The sequence below is a fragment of the Balaenoptera acutorostrata genome, chromosome 1 (assembly GCF_949987535.1).
Source record: "Balaenoptera acutorostrata chromosome 1, mBalAcu1.1, whole genome shotgun sequence".
NCBI classification, from domain to species: domain Eukaryota; kingdom Metazoa; phylum Chordata; class Mammalia; order Artiodactyla; family Balaenopteridae; genus Balaenoptera; species Balaenoptera acutorostrata.
In genome coordinates, this window is record NC_080064.1 from 107,165,689 (window position 1) to 107,189,469 (window position 23,781).

At 39.3% G+C, this 23,781-nt stretch overlaps 1 protein-coding gene across 24 annotated transcripts in view; it reads left to right on the forward strand.

Moving 5' to 3' along the window:
* PDE4DIP (phosphodiesterase 4D interacting protein) overlaps window positions 1-23,781 on the forward strand; it is a 214,041-nt gene that overhangs the window by 105,676 nt on the left and 84,584 nt on the right. For 3 of the 24 annotated variants that reach the window (XR_449910.2, XM_057553469.1, XM_057553489.1), the window contains exon 1: window positions 16,137-17,665. The exons of 10 other annotated variants lie outside the window; for them this stretch is intronic. Coding sequence is in view for 13 of the 14 variants with exons in the window: in XM_057553469.1 (XP_057409452.1) it covers window positions 16,541-17,665 (1,125 nt within the window). In the remaining variant the exon portion in view is untranslated. Of the gene's footprint in view, window positions 1-15,873; window positions 17,666-23,781 lie in introns of those variants that run through there. 11 more of the 24 variants (XM_007169293.2, XM_007169292.3, XM_007169288.3 and 8 more) reach the window with 7 other exon arrangements.

The window sequence follows — 23,781 nt, forward strand, 5'->3', positions numbered from 1 at the left end:
GGGCCATCTTAGGATTCTGCCTGCCACCCTAGTGATGTGTAACTATAGAGAATGTATAACGTGGTTTTAACATTGAAGAGAGAACCCTCACTGCTGTGAAAATTATTGCATTAATCTGTATTGTTGTTCTTGGAGGTTACCTCAGAGGAAATTCCCCTCCTTCATTCAACTTTTAATTTACTAAAAAGATGCTTTCTGAAGGAACCCTAGAATCTATCTGTGCCCAAGCAACATACACAATTACTAGGTATTCTTACAAATCTTAGATCAATGATAAAGCAAAACATGTGCAGCTTAATTTATTGGTCACATATACAAAGGTTGGAATCAGGATAAAAAGAGCAGTGCTAAAAATTAGTATAAAGCAGTGTTTCCTCGCCTTTCCTGTGTCATGACAAAAATAGCAAATGATAATAAGAAACATGTAGAAAAAGACATGATTTACAACATAATCAAATTGCTTAAAACTAGTGACTTTTTGTCATTTTTCTCATTATCCACTGCTCTTTTTTATTACTCAAGTAATAAATAGCAATTACATAAAAGTCTGCAAATCCAAATAAGCAAAAAAAAAAAAGAATTACAGTTTTCAGTAGCTATAAGTATAGAAGAAAGGCAATGATTTTGTACATTTTTAAAATTGAGCCCCTGCAATAAATTCACTCAATTATAATTTAAAAAAATAATGAATGATAATATTTATAAGGTGTAGCAGTAAATGGATGGAGCTTCTCACTTGAAAGTGACCATCCTGGGTGCTTAGGCCACAATGAGGGCAGAAGAAATCACTATCTTGGCTATACTGTAAACCCCTTGGACTCTGGATCCATTTTGGTTGGAAAACTCTGGTTAACAAACTCAGGAAATGATGTGTATGCATATAATTTGATAGATATGAGTAAAAATTAAAGTTTATAGGCTTTTTGCAAGATACATATTGAAATGTATAGAAGATCCATAACATTTTTTAATTAGGAATAACTTGGCTGGGAATTAGGAGAAGTAGTTTTCTATCCTGATTCTTTCTTTATTAACTGTATGACCATGGATATATCACTCTCAGCCTCCATATGTGTAAAATGGGAAAATTAGCCCAAATAATCTCTGAAGTATCCTACAATTTTGACATTCTATTCTAATGAGTCCAGCATCATTAGGGAAAGTGTATAGTCCCCAAGGTAAGCACTTCGAAAGAAAAATACTCACGTAAATTCTGAAATAAAATCACTCTCATTGTTCTAGTTTTATATTTACAGACATATAGAAACATATATTTAGGTACACATACTTATTTTCATTTGTATCTTTGGTAAGCACTGAAATGGGTATATGTAGTTCAATATTTGCAATGCTAATAAGGGGAAGTGGGTTGGTATCAGTTTTTAAAACAGACTTGAAGAACAGAAAAATTATAATTACAAAGAGACTAAATTATTTACAATCTATCCTAAAGGAATGCTTAGAACAAGGTTAAGTACAGCATCTAGAGGATAATAACATTGGGTGAGTAGAAGAAAGAAATACATCGTCACATAAATTGTACTAAATTGATATGCTTCTTTAATGTTGCTGGTACCTATAAAAATTTATTATTATTGTTATTGCCCAACTCTTTGTACATTTATAAACCTGATTACATCATGCTGTGAATTCTGTCAATCAGTGTTTCCCAACGTTTTTCAGAGAAAGTTCAGTTTCATAGGAGCTGATTATGTGTCTGTGTTACTCTGAAGTAAAGCGACTGAGGCTGGTCGTGGTTGGAGGTGATTACCTGTGTCCACCTTCAGAGCCTCCACCACCTGAGAGCGGAAGGGCTGGCATCTCAGCACAGTGGTGGGCCATTTTGAGGCACACTGGCCAGAATACCCAAGCTGGGAAGCTCTGCCACAGGGGGGCCTCTGACAGTAGGTCCTCTCAAATGTGGAGGACAGAAAGCCTCCCACAGCTCATTTTCTAGTTTCTCCCTTTGGGTCTGTGACTTATGAAGAAAAAAACAAAAAACTAGGCACCAAGTACTGCTCAGTGTGCATAGAATTATTTTATATTATCATTTCTAAAACAGCCCAAAGAAGCCTGGCCAGGGAGTCAGCCTTCTAGTGAGTGTTCAGATAATCCTCTGAAAACTTCCTTCTCTCAATGTGTGCCCAGATTCCAAAAGAAAAGAAATGGTTTTGGTCACTGTGCTTCTATCTTATATTCTATGGCCTAGACAGAAAGAAAGATTGAAATGATTTCTGTAATACCCTGGGAATATTTAGCCATGCTCAAGTGGTTCAGATTGACTTAACGGAAGGAAACAGTCAAGTCCCAGTTTAGAGAAAGAATCTTGGTCCTTCAATAACGGATTCTAGTATGAAGTCTCCTGGATTTTATCTGGGGAAGCACAGTGGTATGAAAGAATGAGCTCAGGTTTTGGAATTTGATCTCATTCAGCATCAACACTTTTTAGATGTATGGCCTTGGACAAGTTACATAACCCTTCCAAGTACAATTTCCTCCTCTGTAATGTTCATCTACTTGTAAGGGTTAGAAATAATATATGTGAAGTGCCTAGCACAGTGCTCAAAACACGGTAACTACTGTCGTTCTTATCCGTGTTAACAACCTGAAAGAGAGGAAGGCTGTTCTTAAAATGAGTAGTGGCTAAAAAAGACATAGTCAATGAGTCAGATATTGTAAACTTCATTCACATTGTAACTATCTTTGTTTTACAAAAGACAATGACAGAATTATTAAGTATAGCAGTATTAGTGAGATTAATGGTCACAATTCTCCCTCTGGACCTGTTAGCCTTGCACATAGAAAAACTGTTTTATAGGCAAAGACCAAACTCAAAGATGTCTATTTGTGTTATTGCACCCCAGGAAGACCACAACAGAGTGTGAATCATTCAGGGCAAATTGATCACAATGAGAATTATATCTCACTTTAGTCCCCTAGACAAAAAGAAATATTGAAGCACATTCTGTAACATCTTGGGATCATGTAGTCACACTCAAATGGTTCAGATTATTATAATATAAAACCTAGAAGTAAAGTCACAGGATTTCTTAAATACATATTCCAAATATAATTTAAAATATTTATCAATGAATATTCAACAACTTTTCTGTAGTAATAACATCAGCACAATGTGGTAGCATTTTCTATGTGCCAGGTGCTGCTCTAAATACCTTAAATAATTAACTCAAATTAGTTTAAGCCTCAAAGCAATCCAGTGAAGTAGATACTGAACTACATGAAACATAAAAAGAGATTAATTTATAATAAACTAATGTTTATTTTAATATGTAAATTCTTGGGCACAACTATATTAAAGGATATAAAGAAATAGGCAGGTGCTTGTATGGGAATTCACAGCTTCACATGCAGTCTGGTGCAGGCATGTTATATTGGCAATTCAAAAATGGTAAGGGGCAGTGCCGTTCGTTATGATCCAGTGGCAGTGCCAAAGTGAAAAACTCTTGGTAAATTTCCAAATAAACAAATAAATTAAATAATATTCCTTTAGTTTACATAGCAGTTTAACTCATAGAAAAGTCAGAGTATATTAACATTGTGTTCATATATACAACAGAATTAAGTCCTAGGTCCAGATGATTATATAAACAGTTTGATTACCTGCATCATTGCCCAGTGGAACATCTGAAAGTCATTCACATTTTGGAATAATGCTTTGTCCTGCCCATTGCAAGTTATGTAGCACCCCTAGCCCCACTCATCATTGAAACAAGAAATGCCCCCGCAAATTTCCAAAATGCACTCTAGGATATGGCTGCTCGATAAGAACCACTGGTCTAGGGGGTCCTGGCCTTCAAAGCATTTAAAGCCCAATAAGAGATTGGCGTGTAAACAAAGAACTAAAATGCAGTGTGATAAATGAAGAGAGAGAAGTATACTCATAGTGCTAAGAGGACCCAGAGATGAGAGGGATTAACTCTATCTTTGGAAGTCAGAGAAAGCCTCACTTGGAAGTCAGCCTTGACCCTGGGGACTTAAAGGCTGAGTACACCAGGCAGAAAGTAGGAGAAGGGCACTCTAGGTTAGGGGAACAATATATACAATGGTGTGGAACACACTTAAGGAATTGGAAGTAATTGGTGTTATCAAATATATGATAAGTGTTGGAGAATGATGGAATATATAGCTGCAAAGTCCCACAAATGTCAAGCCAAGGACTTCATGTTGTAGGCAATGAAGAACTAAAAATTTAAAAATTAAGCAAAGGGAATAAAAGCTTATGAGTTGCATTATACAAAGGCAATCCTGGTGGTTGTTTAGACAGAGGACTGAATGAGCAGATAATTGATGTCACCTTTTGAGATAGCAAATCATGGTTTGATGCAGCTAGTAACTGCTTCAACTAGCCCATTCTGTGAATTAGATAAAGGTAAAGAATATTGTAAAACCAATTATAAAGCACTTTGTCTAAACAGTGATGTGTGACAACTCTTACTATTTGTGACACCTGAAGTCCTTGCTGTGGGTGTTACCTTTGTCTGCTAACAGTAGCAGCATCTTAGTTCTACTGTATTATCCTCAAACCTTAGTCTGCCATGCCACTTCTCACCACAGGAGCCATACCTCTACAATGCAGAAGGCACAGGTTCAATTTCTAAGCCCTGGGCCTGCTCCATAGAGGCTGAAGAATTCTCTCATCACCAGCAAAGCCATTCCTGAAACCCCTTACAGATGTTAGGGAACGGAGGAGCTTGAGTTCTGAGGCCTGAACTCCACCTCCCCCCAACCCCTCAAAACTGGGAACACCACAGTTGGGCTTTAGAAGAAAGAGAGCTCACAAGTCATACACTTCTAGGTTTGAGTAGTCCAAAGGAAAAACACTCATCTCACTCCACCTCCCAGAGACAAATACTTCTCACGTGATCCCAGTATGAAAGTCTGGACTGGGAAATAGTCTCTGAGTACAGGAAGTTTTACTTCAGAGCCTTTCTTCCTCAAATAAGAGAGACAGTTTTGATAAAGCTTATTTGGTTTAATTGATTTTATTATCCCTCTAGTTGTTTGCCTTTTCCATTCTACCAAAACATTGTTCAGCATCCATTTTAGCTGGAGTGTACCTGTAGAATACTTATGAACTTCTTTTATATAATTAACTTCATAGAACAACAAAAAATGCCACAAACTTGACATGCCACGGATTGACAACACTCCATGTATGCTCTCAATCCTCCGTGGCCATTCGGATCGACAGCATGTGGTGACCAGAGCGCTCAGGAGCTTTGTGATGGCGCTGTCATGCTGCGGCAACTTGTCTACGTCTTTCTTACTAGGGAGTCAGAAAATCTAATCAAGTGCAGTTTACAAAGCGTTTTTCTCTTCCTTACTGAAGGAATCCTCAGAGTTGCAGGGAAAAGCTGGCAATCATTCCAGTTATTGATATTATTCCTTTCTACAGAATGGTGGAAGCTTTATCTCAAATAACTTTTTAAATGAAACCAGACCTGGAGGGTAGGAAGGCGGGGGTCTGGGGGGAATGGCGCGGGGTGGGGGCGGGGGAGGGGTGGCGTGGCGCGGAGGTATTGTACTTGCAAAGGAAATGTCTGGAGGAATTCTTGTTTTGTTTCCTCTTTTTTCTCTCCCTCTTTCCCCCCAGTATTATATAAGCACTATTTATTAATGTGTAATTAATTACACTGTGGCTGGCCTAAAAAATGAAGCAGGACAACAGAATTAGGGAGAGTCATCCATTAAGCCATCAGGACCTTCCTACTCACACAAAGCAGCAGACAGTCAAGCCATTGCATTTATGCCTTGTCTGGAACCCAATATAAATAGCACTGCATGCAGTGAGGCAGATTTCCTAAAATAGCAAACATTCCAGTGTTACCGTGGAGAGATCTGACGTAGAGGTTAAGGCAAGAATGCGCTCTAAATGCTCAAGGCAGAGACTGAAAACCTTGCAGGGATTAGCAGCTCAGGCAGCTCCAGCCAACTTCATGTAAGGAGAATTTTTTTTTAGAGCAGCTTTTCAATATCCCTTTCTTAAGCCGATGAATATTGAAACTGGAGACTCATTTACAAATCCTCATTCAACGTCGCTGTCTCCCAGGCAAACCTTCCTTGGTAACATGTCTCAGAAACAGACTTTATCAGATGGAAAAAAGAGGGGCTTCTTCATAGCTTTATTTATTGAGCACTTACAATTGCACAGTTACTGTAAAGTGAAGGAAGAGGAAGACAAAGACATATAAGGTTTAGTCTCTGACTTCTAGGGATTACAATCTAATTGGAAGGTAAGAAAGTCTCTGATGGAAACAAAATACAAGGCAGGAGAGAAAGGGAAAAATCAGGCGCTGGTGTGGGCCGTGAAGATTCTGGTCTATGAGGAATGAGTAGGCTTTTAATAAGAGATAAAAATATTAGGCATCAATTTATTTATTCATTCAATGATTATTTACTTAGATCTAGGAACATACTGATAAAAGTACCTCAGAAGATAACAAGATGAGTAAAGTGTGGTTCCTCTTCTTAAGGAGCTTACCAGCTAAAGGGAAGAAGGCACTATGGAAAAATGACACACAAATTACTATAGGTATAAAAAGTGCTTTGGAAGGTCAAAGAAGAGAAAGATGTCTTTTGAGGGGATTAAGAAAGGCAGCTTAAAGAAAATACTTGAAGGTTGGTTAGGATTTTGACAAGAGGAGATGGTAGTAATGGGAAAGAACATTACAAGTAGATAAGAGAGCGGTAGGGAAGTTCCAGGTAAGGAAGCAGTAGTTGGAATAGTGAGGATATGCAGGGGGACAATGAGTTTAGGCTAGAAAGATAGGGTGATACTAGAGTCAGGGGGCCTTGGATGGCAGGTCAAGAAGTTTATGATTGTGGGTAGGTCATTAGGTCTCCAGGTTACTATGCTGGAAAGTGATATATCTGAGATCTGTGTTAGGAAGATTAGTCTGGAAGGAGGAGCGAGTAGAGGAGAAAGAAGGTGAGAGGACTAACTATTATGGAACTCTATTAAGATATGAGGTCACTAGAGGGTAACCAAGAATGGAAGTTTTGTGCTAAGGCAAAAGAACGAAATAAAAATTTAAGATATAATAAGTCATTCATTCATTCATCCGTTCATGTAATCCAGTCAATGACTGTTTATTGAGTGCCTACCATGGCCAGACACTGGTGCAATTATGTGCTGGAGAAACAGTAAGAATAAGCATGGCAGAGTCCTTCCCCTCAGGGAGCTTACATTCTAATAAGGGAGCTAGTTAAATAACCATGTAATAAACAAATAATTGCAAACTGTGATAAATACATTGAAAAAAAAACAAAGAGCAAGGATCAGCAAACTTTTTCTATAAAAGGCCAGAGAGTAAATAATTTAGATTTTGCAGGCCATAAGATTTCTGCTGTTGTAGCACAAAAACAGCCATATGCAATACATGAAGGACTCGGCATGGCTGTGTTCCAATAAAGTTTATTTACAAAAACAGGTGGGGGTCAGATTGAGCCCACAATCCATAGTTCCCTGATCCTTAATAGAGAATTAGGAGGAAGGAGGGGCAGGCACTATAGTTAAGGGGAAGATGTCAATCAATCTTTCCTGGGGTAATTTTGAGATGTCTCTAACACATACAGGTGCAGATACAAATAGGTAGTTGGCCATTTGAGAGTTGAACTCAGAGGAGAATTCCGGAATAAAGATATTCTTTTACTGGTTCTGAACACCAATTCCAACACGTGTGTTGAGAGCAGGGACACTTCCCACACAGCACCGAGCAATTCTTAGACACAGACTGTCCAAGAATTCAACTCAATTCTGACACTGTCTACCTGGAGATAGCATCAGAGGCCACAGGTTAAGGATTCAGTCTTATAAGACTGCCTCCACACCCCTCCCACTACCCCCTCCCTCCCCTCCTTCCCACCCCTGGGCTTCAGACAGCAGTTGCAATCCCAGTTTATCACCTGTGCTTCTGACCAGCAATAGATTAGAGGTTCCAACAACCCCTCCTTGGACTTCAGACACCAGTCACAAGTCCAGATGTTACATGTACTACCAACTGTCTATAAATTTAGAGGTTCACACGACCCCTTCCTCAGGTTAGATTAGTTTGCTAGAGCAGGTCACAGAACTAAAAGAAACATTTTACTTACTGGATCACTGGTTTATTGTATCAGGATATAACCCAGGAACAGCGAGATGGGAGATATGCATAGGGCAAGGTATATGAGAAGGAGTGTGGAGCTCCCAAGCCCTCACCAGGCACCTCCCTGAATTTCCACATGTTCACCAACCCAGAAGCTCTCTGAACCCAGTCCTCTTGGGATTTTATGGAGGCTTCATTACAAAAGCATGATTGAATCATTGGCCATTGTTGACTGACTCAGCCTCCAGCCCCTTTCCCCTCCCTGGAGATTGGGGTGTGGCGCCTCCCCCACCCCCCCCTCCCGCGTGTCCTAGTGGCATTCCAAAAGTCACCCTTATTAACAAAATAAAAGACCTTTATCACTCTCATCATTTAAGAAATTCCAAGGGTTTTAGGATTCTATGCCAGAAAGGGGGACAAACCAAATATATATTATTATAAATCACAATATCACAAATGTAAATTGGAAGTTACTCATATAAAGGTGGAAAAGGATGAGATGATATTGAAAGAGAATAGAGGTGAAAAAGGCCTAGGACTTACCCTCATTGAACACCTACAAAAAGTTCATAGTGGATATGACTCTTACTCTGAATTCACGAATTTAGTTTTACAGGAAATATCACATTTACTTTCTTTAAATCAATTTAATGTTACCCTGAGTCCCTATCTTAATCAGGCTGGTGGGAAATTAAATTCCATTCATTTGGTTCTTCCTCCTCTCCACTCTCTCAGTTATGTGAAGGTGAAGGTCCCTGGGCTTTATCAGGTGTCAAAGCATCAAGGCGACTACTCTGATTATTGGTCCACCACTGAAGCACCCCTGCCCCAGCACATACAGTTCTACCAATCCTAACTGCTTGCTACATTGGACTCTTTATGGAGCCCCTTGACCTAGAGTCTAGCCTCTCCAAGTCACCCAGTGCCTTTTCCCCCACAGGTCCTGCTTCTTCTGCAGGGCACTGATAATGGAGGTGGGTCCTTGTTACTCTTTGACCCCTCCCCAGTCTCTTCCCAACTAGGGTGAAATCTCACCCTCTCCTCTTTTGTTGACCTCAAAGACATTACTCTCTTCTCTTCCCCACTGGGACACCTGGCTTAATCTTCTCAGTGCATTTAGAATTTTATCCAAGTCAGGAAATGCATTTGACTTCAGGCAATCTCTGCTCTTTGCTCTGCAAAAACTCCCAAGTCAAGGGAATGCTAAGGGCCTTACCATCAGACTAGGAAAGAGGTAGGTAGGGGTATACAAGTAACATATCTATATCCAAAAATTTACCCTGTCACCATTTGGTTAGAGAAGAAATGTGAGATGAGCTGATAGAGAAGTAGATTAGGATCTTTTTGTACAGATATTGAAATGCCAAACTAAGAGTTTTGGACTTCATGCTATAGGTAGTGGACAATTATGGATCTTTACTATGAATGTTCTAGAAATAGTATGCAGGATGATTAGAGGGGTAAGCTTCTAAGGCTGTGTGACATGATTCAGGTTTCAGGTTTTAAGAACCTGAAAAGGACAGTGTAGGGAAAATGCAAAACAACATTTCTGAACACACTAGAGATGTTCGGAAACAGAGTCAAAAAGAATTTAGCATTTGGCTTGATAGGGAAGGATTCTGAGGAGTTAAAGGTAACAACTCCTTAGTTTACAAGTTTACCCTGTTGTAGAAAATGGTATGCCTGACCTCATCTCTCCTGATCTTTCTCTAGATGTTGACAATGTTAACTACCCCTCTCATTCTTGAAACTCTGTCCCCCTCTCACCTGTGTTTTGATTGTGGAAGAGCTCAACTTAGTTTTTTTCACTTAGTTTTTTCCTCAGTCCCCTAGATACAGCATGTCCCAAGTCAAATTTTGTATTATCTTTTTGCAAATGGACTCAACTCCCACATTTCTGTTTGTTTAGGCAATTTTTTTTTCTACCAGTCTTCCAGACCAAAAACTTTATCTCTATTTTTAACCTTTTTTTCCTTCATCCTCTCTGCATGTCATCAAGTTCTGCTGCTCATTCCTTCAAAATGACTCTCATATTTACCAGTTTCTTTCCATTTTTATACCAGACCTTTATTATCTCACATATGAATAATGGCAATGGATTTTTTAAAAAACTTTATTTTTGGCTGTGATGGGTCTTTGTTGCTGTGCGTGGGCTTTCTCTAGTTGCGGTGAGCGGGGGCTATTCTTTGTTGAGGTGCGCAGGCTTCTCATTGTGGTGGCTTCTCTTGTTGCAGAGCATGGTCTCTAGGCAATGGATTTTTAACAGGTGTTCCTGTAACCATCCCAAAACCTGTCCCTGAAACTCCAAGCCATCCTGTTGTCTGACTAATTTTCCTAAAATAAACTTTTCATCATGCCATTCCTAGCTCAAATTCATAACAGAAAGTCCAAATTCTTTTGCCTTTCTCAAACATTAACCAAATTCTAGTTGCCAATTCCCTCCATAGCATAGTGTCTGGCTTTCAGTTGGCCCTTAATATATGTTCTTTGAATGAGTAATTATTGAGATGTACAGAGTGTATGTATAGATGTATAGAGTAGGATGAACCTGGCCACTCAGATATCCCACAAAATCGCTCCCTTTACTGACGGGCTAGCATCATATTTAACCCAACTTCCAAGACTTTTGATGATGCTGTTTTCTTTTTCTGGAGTTCTTTCCTTGGTTTCCTCCGTTCTAAGACCCATCTCAAGTCCCACTCTTGCCCCCTTCACCTGTATTAGATCATACTTAACTTTTTCTGCACTTACATTGAAGTTGTCGGTACCATTTAGTTTACCAATCAGTTATTCTGATTGTAGCATGCACATTCCCTCCCCTTCAACTAAACTAAAAGCTCCCTGAAGACAGAGAAAAAAAACCAAAAAACAAAAACCAACTGAGTTTGCATAAATTCTTGCTCATCAGTTGATTAACAAATATTTTGAAATTCACTTAAACAGCTGTGGATATTTAATAACTTGAAAGACTGCAGTGTTTACTATTTTAAGATCAATTCTGCTGATAACCATATTATAGCAATCTGTAGTTGAACTGGAAATCTCCCAGTTTTAAAACAAGTGTTTTGAAATGCTGTGTTATTAATTAATGCAAAGCATGATTGTTTCTGGCTTCTTAAAGATTTCCAACCAACAGAGGGAAATCATGAACATGCTTGTGGTGTTACCATAAAGCCTAAGTGGCTTTACTTTGATATTCTTGCATTTCCTCATCTGCTTTTTTTTTTTTTTTAATTAATTAATTATCTTTTTTTTTTGGCTGTGTTGGGTCTTCGTTTCTGTGCGAGGGCTTTCTCTAGTTGCGGCGAGCGGGGGCCACTCCTCATCGCGGTGCGCGGGCCTCTCGCTGTTGCGGCCTCTTTTGTTGCGGAGCACAAGCTCCAGACGCGCAGGCTCAGTAGTTGTGGCTCACGGGCCCAGTTGCTCCGCGGCATGTGGGATCCTCCCAGACCAGGGCTCGAACCTGTGTCCGCTGCATTGGTTGAGAGCAGGCAGACTCTCAACCACTGCGCCACCAGGGAAGCCCTCTTCATCTGCTTTTGCTTCTCTGCCAGAATCACTCCCCCCACCCCACTTTGGCATAGTTTTTAGTAATTAGAACAGCTATTTCCAATGTCATAACTAGGATAATGAAAGCTAATACAACTGGTCTGGGACATGGGGATTTTCCACCTCTTGGAAACTCCCTCCCAGACCAGAATTAGGTCTTAGAAACACTACAACACAGGGAGTACAAAAGTAGCTACGGTTCTAAGAGAATCTTCCTGGGCCCTCAAATCTAGAGATCAAAATAGAGATAGTGCAAAAGATCCCTACCATAATAATACTTAGGAATCTTGTTCCAAATGGGCATATAGTTCTCTAAATTCAACAATTTTGTACGTAGTTCTTCATTAATGGGTTTTTCCATTTATCTGCAGAACTTCTGACCGTTTGGCTGACATTTGTCTGAATACACTTGGAGAGAGTTCTAATTCAGTAGTTTTCAAAGTGTGCTTCTCAGCAGCATCTGCATGCTCTGGGAATTTCTTAGGAATGCAAATTCTTGGGCCCCTTCTCAGACCAACTGAATTAGCACCTTGTTAAATCTACCATTTAACAAGCCCTCCAGGAGATTCTGATACATGCCAAAGGTTGAAAACCACTGTTTAAATTCAATGTGTTTATTTTGTAGCTTAGGAAATTAAGGGCCAGATATAAGTGATTTGACTTAGGATAGACAGCAAATATGTGCTTGTGAATGCATTTATCAATCCATTTTGAGGGCAAACTGCTGATATATAAAATTAATCATTTGTTTAACTCATTATCGCTTATCATAATATGAAACCTGTTCTCAGTAAGATTTTCCTTTATTATGTAATTTTGATAAGTTTTAGAAGTAATCATCCTATTCTAAATCATCACAAAAGCCCTAGGTCCCACCTTAACAACATGCTTTGCTTCAATCGTAAATGTATGGTGTGTAAATGTATATAAAATAATATTTTCCAACACTCATATGGATAGGAACGATGATGTTTTGAAGTCGCAATTGGGCCTTTTATAGAATTTCTTCTGGGCTATATTTTCCCAATTTTCAAAGCTGTTCTTATGATAAAGTTATAGGGGTTACTTTCCACCAAAGAAATCCCTCAGATTAAAAATTTATGGGTAATACATATTTTTATACTAATTTACTCCTTATCTTTTTAAATTGAACTATACTAACATATAAAATCTACAGATAAAGCAGTCAGTTCAATGAGCTTTAGAACTGTACACATCCATATAATCATCACCCAAAACAAGGTATAGAATATTTTCATCACCCCAGAAAATTCCTTTGTGCTCCCTTGCAATTAATCCTCACCCCCCATAACCACTTTCTGAATTTCTATCATTATAGAAATGGTTAGACTTTAAGTTGTTAGACAAAATAAATGAAATCACACAGGATATAGTTAAATGGCTTGTTTCACTTAACATGCTTTTGAGATTCATTCATATTGTGGGTATCAGAGTTCATTCTTTTTTATTGATGGTTAATATTACATTATATGAACATATCAAAATGTGTTTATCCTATCTTCTTCTTAGTAACGCATTTTTTTCTTATCACAAAATCAATACGTGATTATAGAAAATTTTAGAATACAAATGAGGAAAGAAGAAAATAAGTATCCATAGTTCTACTCTCCAGACATAATCACTAATAACTTGTATATCCCCTTGAACCTTTGTTTATATAAGTTGTCCACATATATATATTTATCACATATTATAAAAGTTTTCATTTTTTAGGGTTCAAGTTTTACCACTCAGACTCTGATATAAGTGCCTTAAATTGGCACAATTCTTAGTTTTAACTATAGAATATTTCCTAATTTTAAAACATTTTTAAAATAATATATGAATATACATTCATTGCCCCAAATTCAAATGATACATGGTATATAGAATAAAAGTAAACGTTGCTGTTCAGCTCCCCATTTTCTTGCCTCCCCATAGATACCCAGTGTTGACTAAATACAAAATCTTGACCAAGATGATATTGATAAACCATGAAGTACTGAATTTACTATCACATAATTTTCCTTGTTTCATTTTTTAATTTTTATCTTCAATTGATCTGTACAAAAGTGATCTTTTAGTTTTATAATACCAAATGATCATGTTTAGGAGTGGTTCTAGTACTCTAGTTTACTATCCGTTTTGAGATATGGTCTTTAAATATGTTCTCTGGGAGTGAAGAGTGCTGTCTTCAAATTTTCTTTGATTGTTGAGTGATTTATTTCTATCTGTTGGAAGCCTAGATATGTATAGCTCTTTCAGTATGTTGATCTTTACTTACATATTCTTTACAAACATATTCTTCAATAGTAAGTTGCCTTTTCTCCATTTGTACTGACTTGCTCTTCTATACCAACTACCCATATGTTGTCATTAAAGTTTAGAGACTACAGGTCAGGTGCAAAATCTTATTAAGGAATACAGAATAATACAACGTATTATTTAGTAGCTCCCCAGGAACACTTTGTTTCATTAATTACTTTGTTTCATTAGCATTTTCCCCAATAGGAAAACGTGGCTCGCGCCCACATCCAAAGATGAGGCCTTGATTAATGTCTTAATTTGCACTTTTTGCACTTTTGAGTCCTTGCTGTTCTTTAGGATAATACTTAAGACAGGGTATGGCAGGGTGGTGTCCTGGCAGGCCAGAAACTCCTTGCGTCTCTATAGATCACTGTGGATTCCAAAGATTGTTACGATTGTTACTTAATTTCTTCTGACTCTGAAGCTCATATACCTAGAGGTAGGCAAAAATGCACCTGTAGTGAGTTTTACTTGGAACTCTATTTTACATTCTTGGTTTTGGGACCAGAACATGCCTCTTTAGGTGAAATCACAGATGCAAAGTTCTGTAGCCTACTAAAGCCAGAGCTCTAAGGGCTGTTCTAATCCCTCACGATGGAGCTACTAAGATTTTGTTTTGATGATTAAATAAAGAGAGTGATAGAATTTTATGTGTGCAGAGCCCCGTAACGCTTTAAAATTACTTTAAAATATTGCATTATAATATTAAAATAATAATATAAGCTATTATTATTGACATGATATGAGCCAAAATCTGTTAAAGCACTTCCCCCAAATCATATCATTTAATGCTCAATAAGAAGTTGGGGGTTTATTATGGGCTTTCATCGAAGGCATCTAAATGTCTCCAGGTTTAGGAGTATGGTCTGTGCCCTGGAGATGAGCTTCAGAAATACTTTGACTGTTGCTGGCCTTATTATCTCACAAAGTCAAGTTAGTGAAATCTAGCATTATTGTAATTGGGAAACATCCTGCTCTGGGAAAACTCCAGATGATTGTGTGGGACTGTTTGTCCTCCCATCTGGAGTTTGCATACCTCTCAAGCCAGGGAGAGAACTGTTTATTATAAACGGACGTTGACACCTCGATTCCAGCTAGAGAGAGCTCCAGCTTCCCTCCACTCTTTGTGTGCAATCTAAGCTCTGTACCCAAGGCTGGGTAACTTACTACTAGATAATGCTGAATAAGACAAGATACTAACTGAAGTTAGTGAAATTCCCAGCCCCACTTCTGCAGACAGCAGCACTCTCTGATACTCTGGACTCTTGCTCAAATAAATAAGGCCTTTTGTTCTAGTGTTTGTCTCCCCTCCCCACCCCCAAAATAAGGCCTACAGTCTACCTGAACCTGAAAGAGGATTCGGTGATGGCAATCTACTCTCAGGTGTCTACATTCTTGAAAAAGCTCATTTTCTCTGTTATCATCAAAATCTTGGTTAACCAGCTGCATTCATGTGGCTTTTGTTGGACTCCTTCTCAGGTGACTGCTTTGTGCCCTCTCTCGATTTCTTTTCTAAAAAAGGGCAAATCATCCAGGACTGCTAAACTCAACCGCAGCATCACGAGGGGAGAAGCACTTGTCCTCTTTTCTAGGTGCTCCCAACAGTCGAGGGGGAGATGGAACTGAGCCTCCTAAAATCCGCCCTACCTGCCACCTCCGGTTTATCAACCCATTCTCCCCGGCCGCTTGTGAAGACCTGGGGCCTTTTAATCCAGGCACCGGACTGGGTAGGGAGAGGAGGGGGGGCTGCAGGCGGGAGGGAGGCGGCGCGCAGCGGTACCTAGTGGCGCCGCCAGGCTGCTCCATCCAGAGTACGTGGCACTACCCGTGGAGAGAGGGGGAGGGGATTCGGCTTTCTCCTCCCCAAGCAGAGCCTTGGGACATCCCGCAAGGGCGGAAGGGAGGATCCGTGAGGGAACTGGTGCGCCTTTGGGGTGAAATTTTAGCAGATAAAAGTGGCCTAGCAGAGGTCGGCACCCGTCCTGCTCTCCACTCCGGTACCCACTGCTAGCCAGGTCTGTGCTCTACCGCGAGGAGCACTAAGTCGTTTGGGGGCGAGGGGACGCGCTCGCCACCCCGCATGCGCAGAGCGAGGAGCCGGCCTCCGGGACTACAGCTCCCAGAGGAGTTTGCCGGTGGCCGCAGGCGCCGAACCTCTGGCGCCATCTTGAAATCTGATCCTCAATCTCTGAGTCTTTGCGTCAGCCGCGGGCGGCCGCTTGTGGACCGCGAACCCAGCCAGCTGAAAGGGAGGACATTGAGGACACCGCGGCTGGTGGGAGAGACAGCTGGAGGAGACATGGCAGGTTCGGAGCGCGGCCTGGGCTGCCGTCACTCAGCATCTCCCTGAAGTGTTTCCTCGCCCGCCCCCTCCCCGAGGGGCGGGGCTGACCACTCTGGTACCCAGAGCCCGCGCGCGGGTGTCCGCGGAGCGCCTCTGCAGAGTGGGGACCCCATCGGGCTGTGCCATGCCGGCCAGAGGCCACCGGGGCGGGAGACGGAACGCAACCAAGCGCCAGTGAGTGATCACCGAGCAGCAGCCGCATCAGGGAAGCTCGGCAACCGCAGGAGGGAAGATGAAGGAGATTTGCAGGATCTGTGCCCGGGAGCTGTGCGGAAACCAGCGGCGCTGGATCTTCCACACGGCATCCAAGCTCAACCTCCAGGTTCTGCTGTCGCACGTCCTGGGCAAGGATGTCTCCCGGGATGGCAAAGCTGAGTTTGCTTGCAGCAAGTGTGCTTTCATGCTTGATCGGATCTATAGATTCGACACCGTCATTGCCCGGATCGAAGCCCTTTCTATCGAGCGCTTGCAGAAGCTGCTGCTGGAGAAGGACCGCCTCAAGTTCTGCATTGCTAGCATGTATCGGAAGAATAACGATGACACTGGCGCGGAGACCAAGGCGGGGAATGGAACGGTTGACATTTCCGGCTTACCCGATGTAAGATACTCTGCACTGCTCCAGGAGGACTTTGCCTATTCAGGGTTTGAGTGCTGGGTAGAAAATGAGGATCAGACTCAGGAGCTACACAGCTGTCATGCTTCGGAAGGCCCCGGAAACCGACCCAGGAGATGCCGTGGTTGTGCAGCTTTGCGGGTTGCTGATTCTGACTATGAAGCCATTTGTAAGGTGCCTCGAAAGGTGGCAAAAAGTATCTCGTGTGGCCCTTCTACCAGGTGGTCCACCAGCATTTGCACTGAAGAACCAGCATTGTCTGAGGTTGGGCCACCGGATTTACCAAGTGTGAAGGTACCCCCAGATGGAGAAAGCATGGAAGAAGGGACACCGGGATCCTCTGTGGAATCTTTGGATGCAAGTGTCCAGGCTAGTCCTCCACAGCAAAAGGAAGAGGAACCTGAGAGAAGTGCAAAGGAACTTGTAAAATGTGACTGTTGTTCAGATGAACAGGCCCCACAGCATATGTGTAGCCACAAGCTGGAGCTAGCTCTTAGCATGATTAAAGGTCTTGATTATAAGCCCATCCAGAGCCCCCGAGGGAGCAAGCTTCCTATTCCAGTGAAATCCAGCCCACCTGGAACCAGGCCTGGCCATATCATGACAGATGGAGTTAGTTCTGGTTTCCTTAACAGGTCTTTGAAACCCCTTTACAAGACATCTGTGAGTTATCCCTTGGAGATTTCAGACCTCCAGGAGCTGTGGGATGATCTCTGTGAAGATTATTTGCCACTTCGGGTCCAGGTATACAAAATGGCTGCATAGTGCCTTTCTGATTGAAGTTAGCTAGCCTCAGGCTTCACATGATTTCTGTCTAGGTGAAGGTTAATAATATTCTAGACTTGAGAAAATTAATCATTGAGCCCATTTGTGTCCCCTTTAGTAAATGTGGTTCATTCAAATAATTTGTTTTTCACAATCCTCTTTATAAGATTATCTATTGGCTTTCCCATTAATTATCAAAATTGCACACCTTTTAAGACAAAAAGAGAAAGATTTCTAATTCACCTTTACCCTATAAAAAACATTTAATCTTATTTCTTGCACTAGAACTCTTTCCTCTTACTTCCTTTTTCTATCCCCTACCCCCTTCTTTTTTTGTTTTCATTTTTAGATTTATGAATGTTTCTCCTATTCTGTAAGGGAGTTAGTTCTGCAATTTAGCCCTCCCTAGAGCATTAAGCCTTTCATCACACGTGTGCCTCAAACTGATTAGAGCTTAGGGTAAAGGTTTGGGGAAAAACCTATTAATCCACCAAAGTATTGTAACATCTGGGCAATATTTAAAATAAATTGAGGTCATTTGAGGACTAACGATGACCTGTTCATAAAACAGACTTGGGAAGTCAAGTATCGTCATTTAAAATGTTAAGGCAAAAACTCTTTACAGCCAGTTTGTATACTGAACTCTGTTTGAAGAAGTTTGATATTAAGTAGGGATTCATCCATTATCGGATGATAGGAGAGTTTTATCCGTTGTACTCATGAATTTCTTAATGACTGGAAGATGACAGTTGATCTTAATCTGAGCTGTTCATGTCTGCCCAGGTGATTTCATACCAACCTTTTTAAATTCAGCTACTAGTACAGGGACCTGACAGATGCTATTTTGTTTCTACAGCAACAGTAAATGATAGGTTCAATTAATTTTGTGAAACATCTGGCATGTTCCACTTGATACAGATTCTCTAGTGATACCATTACAAAGGTGGACAATCTAGAAGGCATTTTTGGAAAGCTTGCTACCTGTCAACATCATCCCAGAAACTTAGAGTTTCTAAATGAAATTGTTGATTGTCACTTGAAATTTTAAAAGAATAGTTCTTTTATGTATAATATTTGCATCTCAATAAGAAAGAGGAAATGGGAGAAATATTTTTGAATTTGCACAGAATTGTCAGAAGTAGCATATATTAAAGTGTTACATAAAAGTATGACTATCCAAAAGTTTAAAACGTGTTTTCATTTGTATAAAATGTTTAGTATGCCTAACGCTTGTGTACTTTTCTTTTGCTTCCTTTTCTTTCATTGAGCTTCGCAGCTAAATTTGGGCTTTACAATACACTATTTCTGTGAGCAGACATAGATGTCACAAATTAAACATAGTGTTTTCATATTAGGATCTAAAAATAGTTTGGACAGGCTGGATGGGAAATAAGCTTTCCCCCCCCCCCCTTTGAAATATGGCCAATATTGTAGAAAGGTGAAGACTTAGAAAATTACAGGTAAAACAAGAAGAGTTTTTTCTCCATATTAAATTAAAAATACTCTCTTGGTGCCTGGGCTCAACAAATTTTGGAGCTGGGAAGGAGCTTAAAGATCATCTCATGCAGTCTCTCAATTTAGAGATATGGAAAGCTCATGGTTTAAATAACTTAGCCCAGGCAGAGCCAAAGATTCCTAACCATTCTCAGCCAAGACCTTTTTATTCTATATATTAAACCACATTGTCTGATGTACATTGAATTAAATAAATACTTGTTTTAAATGCAGGACCTTCTTTCTATACCCTAAGGATTGCGGGAGGATTCTTTAGGAATTCTGTGAAGAAATCTGGCATCCTAATGACCGTATTTAAAATATGGTAACTGTACCTTTAGGTCAAGTCCCTTTTCTTCACTAAATTTAGACATCAGAAAAAAATAGACCTTTAACACAGCAGTGTTTGACTTTTCTGCTGTAACCTGGCTTACCGTCTTTACTGTTTGTAGAATAATAAAACATTGAGAAGAGGAAGAAAACATTCAGCTTGAAGAATCATGGCATTTGATTCTTGTGCTGTTTTCTCCAATAATTAAGAATGTGGAAGGAAATAGATTAATCAGGCTTAAAGTGTTTGTAGATAAAATGTATGTTTTGGATTCTGGGTCTACTGTTTAAGTCTTGACTTTTAAGCTCCTTAAGGCCTGTTATGCTTTATGGCAAAAGCAGATCTAAGTGGGACAAAGGCAGACTGATTTTTGTCTGTTTCTGAACAAATGTGGATAGAATAGAAATAAGTGTAAATTATTTTTGGTAGTTCTCTTTTTAGTTTGTAGAAAGAAAAAACTTGAAAGAAAAAAATTTTCCTTTAGCTAAATTCCGCTACAAATATGAAGAAAAGCTCCTATCCTAAGAGCGAGATTGTTCTGTAAGGTCATTTTGATTCCTTTGTTTAATCTGGTTACTGTTAAATATCACCATCAGAATGCCTCCTGGTTGCATTTCTTCTTTTTCTTTCTCTCTTTCCTTCTTTCTTTCTTACATTAAAGAAAAACTGCAACAGTGTAGTTCTCCTGCTTACTAATTTTCTGACCTTATGCAAACTGATTTATTTGCCTCCTACAGAATTTATGTCTGAAGACCCAAGGTTGTCAAATAGCTAAAGAAAGGTTTGAAGCCTTATTCTAGCTGATAATTTCCTTCTTTATTGTCTGGCCCTGAACTACAATAGAAAAGCTGTCATAGAAGGGGTGTGGTCCCTTGGTAAACATTAATTCAGCTCTGGTTCACATGCAGTTTTCTTTTCTATCTAAATTCAGAGAGTAAGAGATCTTTGCTTCAAGCCTTGCAATGCCAGAGTCTGCTCTTGTATGACTATGATAAATTTATCCCTCTCTATAGCTTAGCTATGTAACCCAGATCAGGCCCTTTGGAAGGGGTAAGCATTAGATGCTGGTCAAAGATTAGGCCTTTAATTTTATGCTAGTTGATAGTTCTTGTGTATCCCCTATTACTAACAATAGGATAGAAAATTATAGTAGTTTGAGCCCTGTGACTTTTTATTATGGCTATGAAAGTGTCAAGAAAACTGCTGTTAATCCAGAAGATCTAAATAACTGCCTTTTAGCCTAAAGGTCTTACTTTATGCAACCTTAGGCCTGGAAGCAATTCTCTTTTCTGATGCTGAAAAGCATTTGTCCTGAGTCAAAAGCAACTGAATTTAAAATTATATTATGATTACAACATGATTTTAGTAACTGATAGCATGGAGATGAACACTGATTCAACCAAATCAAGTATTACTGATTTCAGGCTCTACAAAATCTTCATAGGAGTGGTTGGTTTATGTACTTGATATTTCACAAGAATTCATTACGAGCTGTTTACTCAGTGGGACTTTGCTAGGTACTCTTTTGGCAGACTTATCTGAAAGGACATTTTTTTTCTAAGATTTAAAATAATAAAATATTATGAATAAAGAAGAAACAAACATCTTCTAGCCTTTAGGTCAATAACTTACATTTACCAAATTAGGGGTTCCCTGTGATGATTTGTGCTGAGATGGGTTCAGATGAGATCCAGACTCATTATGTACTTTTCTGTGGCATCCTTTGGATTTAAAGTTGATGTTGAAATACCTAAATTAAACATCTACCTTTTTATCTATTTATCTGGTCTTTTTTCTAAGAGAGCCACTGAGAGATTAGAGCAATGGCCTGGGAATTAGGAGACAGGCCTATTTTTGTTAATTTACTTTTGTTTTTATTGTTCTGTTCACTTTATTAAACAAAAACTTTTGGTCCCTACAATATTCCAGGCATTATGGTAGGCAATGGGTTTATAAAGATGAAAAGGAAGTTACCAACTTAACTGCATTTGGTTTAATTGGATCCTTTTCCTGATTTCCAGTGTAACTTTGGACAAATTACTTATCTGTCTAAGTCTCCATTTCCTCAAATGTAAGATAGGATTGGACCAGATGGCTAATTTATAAAGTGTCCTTCACAGCTCTAAGATTCTTTGGTTTAAAGTGATTAAATATGACCATTTAAAACTTGAAGCTATTTAATTCTGCTTGTTGGAGTTTAAATTTGAAAAATACCTTGTAATAGATGTTGTTGGAAATTTGTTTTACACCGAGGAAGTAAGAAGGCAAGTTTGGTAGAGAATGTTTTATCGTTAAATAAATGATAAAATTATTTATCCGTTAGAATTGTTGTAAATATCTATTAAAATAGTTACCTCTCCCATGGTGTGACATAATTCACATCGCTTCAGGGCAAGGCTCCCTGTTATACCCACAACAACAAATATCTCAGTTTTTTCTAGGAGTCATTATCCTTGCTACTTTTCTCTTTCTCCCTGTCTCACCATCCAGTCCTGTTGACTCTACCTTCAAAACATATCCAAATCTATCCATTTCTCTCTCCCTCCGTTACTACCACTATAATCCAAGCCACTATTATCTTTCCCCTGCAGTACTGCAGCAGCCTCCTAGCTGGTCTTCCCATTCCTACCGGTGCTCTCCAACAATCTATTCATCACAGAGCAGCTATTTAAAATTTAAATATGATTGATTACTTTTCTGTTAAAAACCCTGCAGTCCATTCTCATTTCAATGAGAATGAAATCCAGCTTCATTACCTCCGATGTAGGTTCTGTACACCAGATCTGGCCCCTGCCTGCCTTTCCATCTCATCGTGTATTACCATCCACTTTGCTCAGGGCCAGTATGCTCTAGCCCTGTGCTTTCCAGAAAGGCAACCACTAGCCCTGTGTGGCTATTGAGCACTTGAAATGTGGCTAGTCCAAAATGAGATATGCTGTGAGTGTGAAGTATAACCTTAATTTTAAAGACATTATGGAAAGAATTCAAAGTATCTTGATAATTTTTATATTGAATACATGTTTATGATAATATTTTAGGTATAATATATTGGGTCAAACAAAATGTTTTCTTAAAATTAAGTTTATTTTTACTTTAGTCAATGAAGATACTGGAAAATTTTAAATTACATATGTGGCTCACATTATATTTCTCTTGGAAAGTGCGCCTCTAACCACGTAGACTTTTCTCTTTCCCAGGGGCATATCTCCCCGAGGTCTTTTCCATTAGTTGATCCTCTGCCTGGATTATTCTTCTCTCGATTTTGCAGAGCTGGTTCTTTATCATGTAGATCTTCATTTAAATGCTGCCTGATAGAGACCTTCCACTCATCAACCACTTTAAAGTAACTTCACAACTTTGTCATGCTTTCCTATTTTATAGCATAGGGCTTGTCACTAGCTTATATTTTGTGTATTTCCTTGTTCTTTTATCATGTAGCTCCCCACTCCAACTCCCACAGTGCTTTGCATATTAGGGGCACTTCATAGATGTTTTAAAAAATGATGAACAGTCCTGGAAGAATAGAAAAGATTTTTCTTCTGAAATCTTTATACTTCCAGTCAGTTGCTGTCAGGAAGGGGTTTAAGGTAAGCTGAAACCCCGCTGCCTAGAAGGTGGTAATCAGAGTTTGAACATGTGAAGTAAAGAAAAAATGAATAGCTGTCTTTTTTCTCTTCCTAATGGATTTGTATTTTCCCTAATTGGAGTGCAGGAGAAAGGGAGGGGGGATAGGCAGGGAGAGAAGAGATGGAATTTAATGCCACAGTGAATTGCTAAAGTTTTATTTTTGTATCTTAGCTCATAATGAATATTAGGTACATTTCAGTAAGTTTATCTTAGTCTGATCATCCCAAATATAAATAGTTTTTTTTTTCCTGAATCTTTTTGGTGAATCGATATTCCTATAAAACATACCTCCTTCCCAGACCCTATGGATTTTAAAATTTATTTTAATTTTTGTGACTTTTTATTTTGAAATAATTTCAAAGTTAGAGAAGTCATAAGAGAAGTACAAAGAACTCACAGATTCACCAGTTGCTATATGTTGCTACATTTGCTTTATCACTCTCACTGTTTATAGACACATTTTTTTTTATTCCTGAATTATCTGAGAATTAGTTGCAGATATTATGCATCTTTACTCTCAATAAACATGTATTTCCTAAAGACAAGGACATCTCTTACATAACTACAGTACAATTACCAAAGTTAGGAAATTTAGTATTGATTAAATACTATTATCTAATGTATGGTCCATATTTGAAATCTA